Here is a 13,117-nt window from a genome sequence, read left to right as displayed (position 1 = left end):
CTTGAACATGCTAACGTTAATATTTATACCGATGCTCTGTCATATTCGTATTTAAAGCCCTCTGTATGTTCTGATGGGGGTTTCGTTAGGGCCATCACACTGAGAAACAAGTCTGAACCTTGCGCGCTCTCTCGCCTGTGAAAGTGAGGCCTTATTTAATTTTTTCATTATATATCTATTTCATTATACATAAGCTGATGGTTTCTCTGTTTATTTTCCTGAAGTGAAGGTGCACACGCAGGAATTCACCGGCAGGCTTTCCTCGTCAGGAGCCCGGGCAGTTCTGTCCCTGGGACTTTGGGGTGACAGAGCCACAGCAACAGCTGCAGGAAAATAAACTGCCATGCATAAACGAGCTCATATACGAGCGACTGTCACACTGCCAGGGCTGACGAAGCCTCCCTCGCCCCGCCGGGCCGGCTCCCGCCTCGCAGAGGAGCCCCCGACCCCCGCCCGCCCTCTCCCCTCAGGCACACAGCCCGCCCATGGCGCCCGCGGCCGCCGCCGGAGCGCACTGCGCATGCGCCCGCCCCCCCCCCCGCCGCCGCAGCCGCCGCCGCCGCACACGGCCCTCCGGCCCGCTGGGGGGCGCGCTTCCTTCGCGCCCTCTTCCCGCGGCCGGGCTGAGGTGTCCCAGCCGCTGCCTGACCAAAATCCCGCCCGGCGGCGGCCCCGCTCGCTGCGGCAGCAGGGCGCAGGCGCGGCGGACAGCCCGCCCGCCGCAGGGCCCCGGTCCTCTTCCGCGGCGGCGGCGCTGGGCGCTCGGCTCGGCTCGGCGGGGCCCAAGATGTCGACCAAGAATTTCCGCGTGAGCGACGGGGACTGGATCTGCCCCGACAAGAAGTGAGCGCGGGGGGCACCGCCCGCCCGCCCGCCGCGGGGTCCGGCTGCGGCGCGGCACGGGACAGGACGGCCCCGCGGGGCAGCGCCAGGTCCGGGCGGCCCGGGGGAGCCGCGGCCGCCGGGTCTCGGGGGGCGGCCGCCCTCCCGCCGGGCCGGGGCGGCTCCGGGGCGAGCTTCCCTGCAGGGTTCCGTAGCTCCTGGCCCCCGTCGTGCGGCGGGTCCGGCAGCGGCCCGCCCCGGGGTCGGGCACGGCCTGAGAAACTTGGGGTTTAATCTGGAGCAAACTCAGTTTGAAATAGAAAGGCGTTTTTCTTCAAGTGTCGTGTGTGTGCCTTTCCAGCCTTCAGCTGCCTAGCGTCTTCGTTCTCTTTCTGTTTTTATTTTCAGGTGTGGGAACGTTAACTTTGCTAGAAGAACCAGCTGTAACAGATGTGGGAGAGGTGAGTATCTTAAATGAGCCAGCTTTTTCTCCTCGTCTGCTTCTGCCCTTTTTAAAGAAAAGAATATTGAATCTTTTTAGTCAATCATAAAGCGAGACGTTTGAGAACTGTTTGCTTTTTGTTTTTTTTTTTCTTTTCCAGAAAAAACGACAGAAGCCAAAATGATGAAAGCTGGAGGGACTGAAATAGGAAAGACACTTGCTGAAAAGAGTCGTGGCCTCTTCAGTGCTAACGACTGGCAGTGTAAAACGTATGCCCTTGTAAAAAATGCAGAGTGTTCTCTTAGAGCCACACGACACGGCTACAATATGATACTTAATTTTGGCAGTATAAATTTACTTGTACTGATCAGTACAAAGTACTGATTAAAACCCGCAGCTGTTCCACGAGTAGTGTTTTGCTGTGAGGAGAGCATTCATTTCTGTTTGCTGGACAGCAGTTATTTAATTAACACGTCCGGAAAAAGATAAAAAAAATCAAGCGTAGAAAGGTAAAAGTTCATGTTTTTCTCTGATAAGCCGAGACACTTCTGAAGCTCGGAAGAAACGCATAAATGGCAGTAACACCGTCATTGCAGTATGGTATTTTATTGTTAACCCTCACTAAATCTTCAATGAGTTACATAGCTAAATTCTTGGATGTTTCTCCAAGCCATCAATTGAGAATATTAAGATCTAAATTAGAAAAGGACTACTTCAATGAAATGCTTTGATTTTTGAAAGGTGCTTTCAGATTTTCTGGAGCACTTTTAAGGATTTCAGGTTTTGCTGATTGAGTAAGCCATCTGACCAGTGGAACCTGGATTTTTTTATTTTCTTCTGTCAGAACTTAGCTGTGTTCAGCCTGGTGGGGTTCCATTTCCGCTGTTCTGCGGCACGAGGCGGGCAGGTTCCCTGGGCAGCGCCGTGGGTCCCGGTCTCTGTGGGAATCCACTTGATGGCACGCTTCAGGATTGTGGTGTCTTTCCAAGTTCATAGCTAGGCTGTGTCTTGTGGACCTCCTGCTCTCCTCTTGGGACCGAGCAGCATCCTGGTGATAGTGTTACAGACGGATGAAGTATGAGTGGCCTTTTAGGGCGCTGTAAGATAGAAATGCAGTAACGGAAGCATAGAACTGTAGCTGTGCATCGGCGGATGACGATGACTGCTCACAAGCTTTATGCCTGTGGTAGCTTCTTTGTTAACTCTTCTGAACTGTGAATGCCACTAGTGGAGAGTAATGAGGAATTTTGACACTTTTTGTGTAGTCTGACTTCTGTTCACTTGCCTGCCTGCCTGCCTGTTAATTTTACTTCATTCCCCTTGATTTGTCCAGTATGGTCATCTTCCCGTCATCCTCGTGCTGGTGAAATACCCAGGGACTCTCCTGCAGTTCTTTGTGCCTTGGTGGCTGTTGGCCTTGGAGTCCGTTGTGTTGTACTAGTGACTGCACATCACTGCTAAAACTTGGCAAATACATTTTTATGATTTTTTTTTTTTTTTACATGTTGCCTCAACACTTAGGCTTTTTGATTTGAAATAAAATGTTCCTTATTTCTGTTTTGTTCTTTTTGCCTCTGAAGATGTGGTAATGTGAACTGGGCCAGAAGATCAGAATGTAATATGTGTAATACTCCAAAGTACGCTAAATTGGAGGAAAGGACAGGTAAGGTGTATATGGTTTTAAAATACTGTAAGGAAATTTCTTTTTATAAATCACAATCTAATTTAATGAAAGGGTTTGTTTTCACAGCAGAACTAGCAAAGCTGGATGATCTTCCATATGTAAATAAATCTGTAGGTTCTTAGACTTGATTACTTTCAGTAAGTAAAAGTGTAAAGTGTGTGATGGTTTCATTTGGAAAGTCAACGAATATTCAGCTTAAACTGCCTCTATATTAGATTTTGATACCGAGACATTTGGAAGGAGTAATGCAACATTTTATTAAACTCCAAAAGGCCTAGTGTATACATAGTGTCCATCTACAGAGGACTCGTCAGTCGCAAGAACAGCGTTGGAAGGCTGTATCGATTAGACTGTTATCTCTTAACGAGGTTTGAGGTTTGGTCATGCTGTAATGCATTTTAAGTTCCTCCTGCATTAACAATGAACCCAGCTGTAACTAGAACAGAGGATATCCTTACAGTGCGGTCACAACTATTTATACTGTTACCGCTGCAGATGGGATCAGGCAGAGAATTTAATGCATAGAGTGTAACACTAATACATATAAAAAGAGAAGCATGGAGAAGAGCACAGAGCTTATTATTCGAAAGGAAAAAGAATATTTTTTAGTATTCTTATTTAATATTGTAAAAATATTAAAGAATAATATGTAATTGTAGTTCATATATTTTGTATAATTAAATATTTTTAGTATTTAATTAATTTTTCGAGTTCTGGTGTCCTTCAGAGTAAATTTGCAGTCATGTGCAGGACACCTAGCGTGTTGCACACTCTTGCAGTAAATGACAGTCAGCTGAAATTAAAATGAGCTGTTGAAGTTTTCTACTCGCATTATAAAAAGGAATAGAAAGATTCTTAAGGCAAATCTTGCAGTTGTACAATTCAGAGCAACTACAGGAATTGCTCCCTGAGGATATAGATATAGAGAGAGAGAGATATATATATAGAGAGAGATATATGAGCTTATGTCACAGAATAATTGTGATACGGGAGCAGACTGGCGTGCCCAGAAGCCACCGAGGAGGCTGCCTGCATGTGGGACCTGGCTGTGGCAAAGAGGCTGCAGCAAGGCCAGCAGCCTGGAAAGCAGTTGGCGAGTGTTGCCCTCACCTCGTGTTTCATGGCCTGCTTTCCTGAGCTGGCTGCTGGCTGCTCTCAGAGCGGGGATTTTTGTCTTCGAGGCCAGTAGCCTTTATTCTAGCCCCTCGGAGACATTCCTGTGTTTATCCACGCCAAGGCAATTGTCAGGCGCTGCAGCCCTGCCAGAGCTCTTCTGGGAAGCTGGTTGCTCAGCACAGCTATAATCCTGACGGTTTTTTTTCTTTCCATTCTTTTAAATGCTATTGCTTCTGTCTTGTTATGTGTCTTAATCCATTTTCTCAATTAGGTTTCTGAGGAACTATATTTAATAAACGTGAGTGGGAACAATTCATGTTCCTCTTGAGATCATATTACATTCTTACGGCATATATCTATAAATCCACTGAAGGCTTCCGGAACCTCTGTGAAAGTGTATTCTAAACTTTGTGCTTAATGTAGCTGAATTTGGTGCAGCTCAAGAGATTGTCTTGTTTTACCCCTTTTTAAAGGATATGGAGGAGGATTTAATGAACGAGAGAACGTTGAATATATAGAACGTGAAGAATCGGACGGGGAGTATGATGAGGTAAGATTAGGTACATGTATTACTCTGGAGAGACGTGTATTGTGTGATTTATTTGGGATACATACATTTGCATTTGGTTTCCTTATGGGGAAGAGCGCTAGTCAGAAATACATTGTAATGCATCTCTTTGTCAAATGCTTGAGTGTGAAAGTTTTGAACTGAAAGTGAATGCATCTGTTTTGTCTTTTGGGGGGTTAAAAGCTAAGAATGAGTTCAAATTAAACTCGGACAAGCTGAGTTCATTAAACTTCTTAGGGAGCTGGCTTCAGGGTCATGCATGTTGTTTTCAGCCAGGTGTTCAACATTGTTTTATAAAGATATCCCCTAGACACAAATATAAAATACTCTTTTGTTACATTCAGATTTCCATTAATCTTGTCTGTGGGTACTAATTGTATCAAAGACAAGCATCTCTTTAGAAAGTTTCTTGTTGCTAATTGATGTTTCATGCTGCTACTCCTTCCCTTTGAGCAATATCTTATTTGAAATTGATGTGTATTTATTTTCTTATAGAAGTTTTGTCAAAAAATACAGTTGGAAATTACTTTTGATTAAATCGTATTCTAATGGAATAAAATTTCTTAGTTTGGACGCAAAAAGAAAAAGTATAGAGGGAAGCCGGTTGGTCCTGCATCTATCCTGAAGGAAGTAGAAGATAAGGAATCTGAAGGGGAAGATGAGGAGGATGAGGATGAAGATCTCTCCAAATATAAATTGGATGAGGTAGCGTGTTTTGGGGTTTTTTTCTAGCAATTATTTTTTAATTATTACTACAGTGCTGTTTAGTATTAGTAGGTAAGGTTTGGTCTGTATTTTTAGCTGCCTTTAGAGCCATGTAGAGGAGTAGCTATCAGAATAATGGTGCCTACAGCTTCTGTAAAGCATGTGCACAAGTTCTGTTTTGTTCTAAATGTAGATGATGTATAATTTTTTTAAACCATAAAAAAAAAGCTTATCTGAGATCAGAATCAAAAATTTTGAGATCTTTATTTGGAACCTTTATGTATGGTTACCATATAAAGGGAATGTTCTTGATTTTTACTCTTAGCCTTTTGAAACTACATCAGATTTATTTTTTTATAAAATGGAATAAAATATTCAGAGATTTTTTCATCTTTCCTGAAATACATGATCATCGCATGTTGGATTGTCCACATCTTTGGACAACAGTCCTGCAGAGACATGCGCACATGTTTATTTTTAACACAGCAGTCACCAAATTCTGCATATGAAACATGTCTGCAGAATTGTGCTATGGTTATAGATTTTGAGTCTGAAAATTCTTCCAGGCACTCATTTAAAGTAACTGGTAAAAATTAATGTCTGTATTTTCATTAACTTCATTAAATAACAGAAAATGGGACTTCAGATGGGTTTTTTTCAGCTTTCTAATAGTTTGCTTTGAAACACAAATCTTCAGTCACTGTTTACTCTTAAAACTTCTGGATCTCATTAAATGCACTGACAGCAGGATTTTCAAAGGTTGGAAAAAATCACAAAATAAAGCATAGAATAAGTAAAAAACACTAACTGAAGAAAACAATCAAAATACTTCTTAAGTATTTTTTGTGTATCTGCATTTTTTCAGGATGAGGATGAAGATGATGCTGACCTTTCAAAATATAATCTTGATGCCAGTGAAGAAGAGGACACTAATAAGAAAAAGAAATCCAATAGGCGCAGTCGCTCTAAGTCTCGATCTTCCCACTCACGATCTTCATCGCGCTCATCCTCTCATTCAAGCTCAAGGTCTAGGTCCAGGTAAACGGGTACAGGTCAAGGGTAACGCCAGGCAAAATGTCAGTATCTAACTTCTTTATTTACTTTTTTTTCTTGATTGCCTTACAGTTTTAGTTTAATAATGTTAACAATTTTATGTACAGAATTTACACAGGTAGATAATGTTCTGACCTTCTGTGGATCCGTGGTAGGGAGGCTTCGTATGTCTTGTTGCTTGTTTTAGTAAATTTAACCTGATACTTCAATTGAATCCTTCAAATACATTTAAAAATATAACTTATTTCCAGTTTTATTTTTAGGCTTGTTGGCCATATATGATTGAATGGGTGAACTTTTTTTAGCAATGTTGAGTAGAGTCGTTGAACAGAGAAGCAGAGGGGTGGTATTGTTGAAGTGGGAGGAGGTGGCAGAAGAGGGCAGTGATGATGCAGTCCAGACAGATTCAGTGAAAGGACAGAATGGAAAATGTCCTGGAAATAAAGACAAGAAACTTGAACTTAGTTTGACGGCAAGCGACAAAGCTTTAAGTACAGTGGCAACGTTGTCAGAGTAACCCTAAAGTTTTATATTGATCATGGGGCCACAAAAAAAGGCTACTGCGAAGATTTAAGATCTCACATTATTATTTTAATTCAGTAATATATGAACAACTGATAAATGTTTTGCAATTCTGTGATATAAATCATGTTGTAGCTTTTTAGCTGCCTTACAACTAATACAAGGATGATACTGATAGGTTTAAGACCTCAAATCGGTACTAGCTCATAGGGTTATACATAAAGTTCACATACCTAAAGTTCAAGTTTCTTCTAATCTTCCCAGCTTCGTAACTGCACCTCTCTGCTCTCACCGCTGTGTCGCTGCCCAAATTCTTCAGACCCTCACACTAACCAGATGTCAGCCGCTGTCTCTGTTTTGTCTTTCTCCCCATTGCTGTCATGCTTTTTTTCATGCTGCCTCTTCTGTGAAAAATTACATTCTTCACAATACCTATTGTCAGCCTCCCCACTCCTTCAAATGCCGTCTTGAGACGTGTATTTGCCGCGTGGTTCCAAGGAGGAGCACTAAGTAAATAACAGTGACTAAGCTGACTGGCTGTCAGCAGTTTTTGTAAATGAAGTGAGATGTTTGAGGAAGTGGCTGTGTTGTCCTGTGTGAGGGTAGTATGCAGCCAGTACAGGCTGCATTTGAGTGCAGTTCTTAGGTTCAGGGGTGGGAAGGTCAAAGAAGACAGAAGAACTTCATCTGGCCCTAATTTTGTTCCTTAATTCACAAATGTTAACAGTGAAATAAAAAGTAGCTTGTCATGACTGAAATTTGCTAGGGATCTTTCAACTTGCTGTTGAACTTTTTGCTTCTAGCTACAGATAATTAATTGGAAATATCAGTTGCCATTTGTGGATACTTCTTTGTGGTTTTTAAAAAGGTTTAAATATATTTTCCAGTTAGCATGTGTTCATACTGCTTTTGCTTTGCACAGTAAAATGAAAAAGGCATGGTAACAATATAAACTGGGAGATTGACAGCACGTGTAATACATTTTTCCTGAAAAGATTATTAGAATTTGATTGCAATGCCTTCTTTTTACAACGGATACTGCAAGTCTGCTACCATTTTTACATATCTTTTGTGGTTTGTGCTTTAAAGAAAATCCATCAACATGAAAAATTTGAAAATAATTTTGACTAGTTACAAGTAGTGTTAAATACATCCGTATTTTAGCCAGGAATTAACTACTACTTACGTTTTAATGCAGGGGAAAATCTTGACGAAAACTTGACACTGCTTACAGAATGCTTCTGAGAACTGACTTGGGCAGAATTTGAGCTAGCTAGTCCTAATACTCGTACCTACTCTGCTTTTCAAAGAAACTGATGGTTTTCAAGTTAAGGCACAAATTAAAAGTTAAAGCATTGATTTCATGAAATAGTGCATAGATACGCAGTTGTTTCATTTTGCCAAATAACTGCAATCCTGTTTAATTTTTGTGCTTTGTTTTAGGAAATGTAATAAAAAGCTGACTTCATAAATTTTTTTAATGCACCATCTTACTATGTCAAAGTTCCTGTTTTAAAATGTACTATGGTGATACTGGGGGAGTAGGAGGAATTTGTCACTTCTTTAGTGACTCTAGGCCACGTTGTATTGATACATCGTTGTCTCTACAGCTAACAGTAGCAGCTACTCTGGTAAATACAAGTCAGACACTGGAAAAAAAATCTTCCGTGTTGTTTCAGGTCCCATTCAAGAAGTTCTTCCAGTTCCAGATCAAGATCTCGTTCCAGTTCCAGAGAACACTCTAGATCTCGTGGGTCGAAATCAAGGTGAATGAGGTAGCACTCTCTCCTTGCAGAGAGAAAAAAGGGCAGAAGAACCAACTGCTTGTTGATTTCATCGTAAAATTATGCCGGTCAAAAAACATTAACTCATTTTTATCTTGGAAGTCAGAATTCCTGGGGTCTCTGCACGAGGTTGTTACCACTACAGATGTATTTCTTGAGAATGCGAGGTTTTGGTTGAAGAGTTTAAGTCTGATCTAAGCTAGACGAGTGGACGCCACAGATCTGCACTTTGAAGGAAGAAGAATTTGAATGCATGTTTACTTGCTTCAGTAATTTTTGCTGGTTTTACTGTTTCCACTTTGGCTACTTGATGTGGAAGAACATTAGGAAACACGCTATACTTCTGGCTTTGTGTTTAGTGATAACTTATTTAACGTTATCTAACTTCCACTAGATAGTGCTGCCGTTATCTTTATAAACGTGGGGGGAATGTATAAAAACGGTGATAGCAAATCATGCGAGAAGCTGACAGGAGTTTGAGCTAGCTGACGTTTTCTGTGTGGCAGTTACTGAACTGTGCGGGGAAGAGTAACAGAAGCATGTAAGTTCCTTGAGGTGTCCTTGCACAGGTGTCCTGTTGGCAGGACTTTCCTTTTGCGATGGAATGAAGAACTGTCCCACCTCCATGCATGCAGAGAACCTTAAAACTGTAAATAAGGAAGTCTGAGTTGGGAAGACCAATCACAAATGGTGCCACCGCCCTTTGGTGGCAGAAACGTGCTATGGATTATCACGTGAGGGTCAGCGCGAGATGGAATCCATGCTTTTAGGAAGAGGAAAAAGGGTGCCTGTGCCCCCACTAGGTGCTGAAGTGACTCGTCAGCTGAGCTGGGTTATTCGCTTGTGCCACGCGGCACCCACCGAGTGTCCTCAGTGTATGAGCTTGTGTGGAGTAGGACTGCTTTGTTATTTACTGTGAGAGCCCTGAAAATATTTTACCAACACCATACACTGTGTTGGGTTTTTTTTATCCAGTTTACTGAAAAAAAAATCCTGTTAGGTGTTTTTATATAATTTTGAAATTACAGTTTAGGACTTTCCTAGCTCTATTACTTTTTCCACAAGTGGGGGTGTTTTCTTGGTGTTTTTAGATAACCAAAGTGATTTTTGAGTGCTTGTAAGTGAAGCTGAAGCTGGCTCTTTTGGGTTGTTTTTTTAATTTAAATGCCAAAATGACTGTATTCTAAGTGGGTTTTTCAAAATATTTTGGTTGTGGAAGGTCTTACTCTCTACCCAAATATATTCTGAGATTTGTAAATACACCTGAGGGCTTTTAGTATTCCAGTAAGACGAATGTTACTTTACAATTTCCAATGTGAAATATCCATTAATATGAAGTGAAACACTGTTAAATGAGCATTACATCTGTGGTTTTCAGGCCATTTTTGCTTTGTGAATTTAACTACTGAGGAAGGTCCTTACGTAGGCTACTTCCTGTCCCAGTCTCCCATCGCTTCTTTGTCAAAACGCGTCATTCTGGTGAATGCTGGAACGAGGTTTCCAAACCGTTGGTGGTCTCTATATCAAGAAGCACTATTTAGCGAAATTTTATTAAGAAAACTACCACAGCAGTAGAAGTCTTTATTGGCAGATAACTAAGGAGTAAGTATTAAAGCATCCACAAATTTACTTGATAAAACACTGATGTAAATAGAGTAGTGAGTGTTCATGAAAACTGTCTCTTTTTTGTTCTTTCTTTGTTCTTTCTATATTATACCAGAATTAAATCTGATTTATTTCTTGATCAATAAAGATCCAGCTCCAGGTCCTACAGGGGGTCTTCCACCCCAAGAAAAAGATCTTACTCAAGCTCTCGTTCATCATCTTCCCCCGAAAGAAGCAAGAAGCGAAGTCGTTCTAGATCTTCTTCATCTGGTGATCGCAAAAAAAGACGATCGAGATCACGGTCACCCGAAAGGTTTGGGTTTATGTAGAATAAGAATGGGTGTATTTAAATGTGTGATTTTTTTTTTCTTTTTTTTTTTTTCTGAAGGACTTAGATTCACTGGGAGAGAATTGAATCTGATCAGTTATTCTGATACTAAAAGTAGTTTTGTCACTTCCCCTACTCTTACTTCCTATTAAAACCTCTGTAATTGCTTTTTCCCACCCCGCCCCTCCAATGAAACTTCCTCCTGCTAGGAGCATGTTCCATAGAAAGACCTGAGTCACCATTCTTTAAGTGTGTGAAAGTGTTAACATGTACATTATTGATTTATTTTCATGAGTAAATACTGCATTTAGAAATTGTATTCTACTTTCAGTATTAGACTTTAACATTTTTAGTATTAAATTCACATTCATGAGCTTAAAGTGGTTTAAAGTTATTTCTATATTCTTATAAGGCCCCTATCAGATATACTTGGCTTCCAGCTATTATAGGATACAGACTACTCAAAGTGGATGCTAAAATTAATTTCAACTTATTTCTTTGCATGCTTTCTCCATTTATATCTTACAGACGCCGCAGATCATCATCTGGATCTTCCCATTCTGGTTCCCGTACAAGTTCTAAAAAGAAATAATGTATTAAAGCTCACATTAAAAAAAAAAAAAAAAAAAAATCCAGTCAGTGCATGAGACATTTTTAAGAAGTTGGTGTCTTACTTGGTCAGAAGTGCTAAATCTGCTAGTAGAGGTGCATGTCTGTCCTTGCTTTCTGGAAAACTGCAGCTTTGTTCATTCACGAAACAAAAAGTGAGGTAGCATTTTAAGCCATAAATTCCCCAGAGGAGGTGTTAAGTTTTATTATTTGAGTAAGGGGGTTTTTTTAGTATTTTTAAAGACTCAGTTGCTCGATTCCTGGCTCTCATATGTATGAGCAGGCACAGGTTGGATATGTTCTAATATAACTCTGCTCTTCACGTGACAATTAACAAAGAAGGATCAGAGGAATACAGGAAGAACCCATGAGCTTTCTGCATCCAGCTCTGAGCTCGTTTGATGTAGCTCGTATGGGACCACAAAAGATTAGCGTAGCTGTAGGGCTGGTGTTACCCATTGGGTGACAGTAGTGAGTACTTAGGTCTAATTATTTTTTATTTTTCTGTGTTGAAGTAACAGCATAGATGGATGCCCCTCTTTCTCTTTAGCTATGCTCGGTGCAACATAGCTATTAAACACCCAGTCCATCATACGATTCTGTAGAGTGAATTAGACTTCATTCCCTCGAAGCGAGGCTGTTTGAGACATCGGGCGCTATCTGCTCCGTTGCTCGAGTCTCGTAGCTGCCGGTGCCTGTCACTAGAAATTATGTGCTGCAGTCAGCAAAGTGCCCTTTCTGCAGTGGGTACTGGCTATGGTATTTTCACGTGCATGGACCCTGGACTCTGCGATTCTTTCTTAGGAAAGGATCGTTTAGGAACTGCTCTTGAGATGGAGGAATGTGGAACTAGCTTCTTGGAATCAAGTGAAGCTTCTGCAGGCCGTCTGTAAAATTCATTTTGGGCTGACTAAAATTTTCAAGGTATCTGAATTTTATTTCTATTTTAAAATGAGAATTAATAAACTGTAGAAAGTTCTGACATCTTAAATGTGTTCTTCATCGATCATTCTTTTAAACATAATTTATGGCTTAAAATGCTTTATTGAATCTATTTTACTAGCAATATCACATTAAAACTTGGTCTCTCTTGAGCTCCGTTTGGTTAAGAAAGGTTTAAGTATCGTCAGTGCCATCACAAGGTAAGTATGTTAAGGAACATTATTCTTTTCAAGCAAGCAAACAGCAATATATCTGCATTTATTTCAGTAGTAAAACTTCCAAACCCATTTTTGACTGCTGCTTTTTTTAAATGAACTGCACAAAAACAAACGGAGCAAAATTTAAAAACCACATTCTGCTTTCTTTTATTTTTTTTTTTTTTTTAAGAAACTTCTTTTGGACTGGTATATAAGCAAAATGTTTTTGGTGTAGAAATATTTTGATAATCTTTTTGCAGAAAAAAATGCAGTTTCTTCTTTAATGCTTTCTTTTATATCTAATTTCAATGCTAAATGTGTGTAGATTGCACAAGAGCAGGTTAGTCTTGTAACTGTGCCTCTGACTTCCAAGTCCAACTACTAAATTGTAAAAATCAGATCAAATAGATGCTATGTTGTTAGCCTTTGGTTTTTTCCTTGTTCTTTGTATTAAAATTGTTGCTGTACTTAACAGATGAAAGTTTTTAAATTTAGCAAACGCTAGGCTACAGACAAAGGAAAATTATGGTTTCATTTGGCTTAGATAAAATGTAAGGCAAAATGATTCTGTAGACAAGTGTAAATAAAACCTGTGAGTCAACTGTGCAGTGAGTGCTTTCTCTCGCATATATAAGCAAATCTTTCTTTATTACCTGTACTAACAGATTATTTTGTGGTGGTGATTCTCCTCTGGCAGTGCAAGAAGGGCAGTATGTGCACTTGCCTGGCCATATGTATCA

The 13,117-nt window shown here is 40.5% G+C and overlaps 1 protein-coding gene across 1 annotated transcript; it reads left to right on the top strand.

Annotated features, from left to right (window-relative positions):
* The first annotated feature begins 685 nt into the window (after window positions 1-685).
* ZRANB2 (zinc finger RANBP2-type containing 2) lies at window positions 686-12,983 on the top strand. Its single transcript, XM_075508993.1, has 10 exons — window positions 686-843; window positions 1,231-1,283; window positions 1,425-1,533; window positions 2,845-2,927; window positions 4,538-4,614; window positions 5,200-5,337; window positions 6,203-6,375; window positions 8,592-8,678; window positions 10,450-10,614; window positions 11,158-12,983. Exons 1-10 carry the CDS (start codon window positions 788-790, stop codon window positions 11,219-11,221), a joined length of 1,005 nt encoding a protein of 334 aa, XP_075365108.1. The 5' UTR covers window positions 686-787; the 3' UTR covers window positions 11,222-12,983.
* Window positions 12,984-13,117: the final 134 nt, after the last annotated feature.

This window comes from Mycteria americana, chromosome 7 (genome assembly GCF_035582795.1).
Source record: "Mycteria americana isolate JAX WOST 10 ecotype Jacksonville Zoo and Gardens chromosome 7, USCA_MyAme_1.0, whole genome shotgun sequence".
In the NCBI taxonomy this organism is placed as follows: domain Eukaryota; kingdom Metazoa; phylum Chordata; class Aves; order Ciconiiformes; family Ciconiidae; genus Mycteria; species Mycteria americana.
The sequence above is the reverse complement of the archived record's forward strand: the minus strand, read 5'-3'. Positions and strand labels throughout refer to the sequence as shown.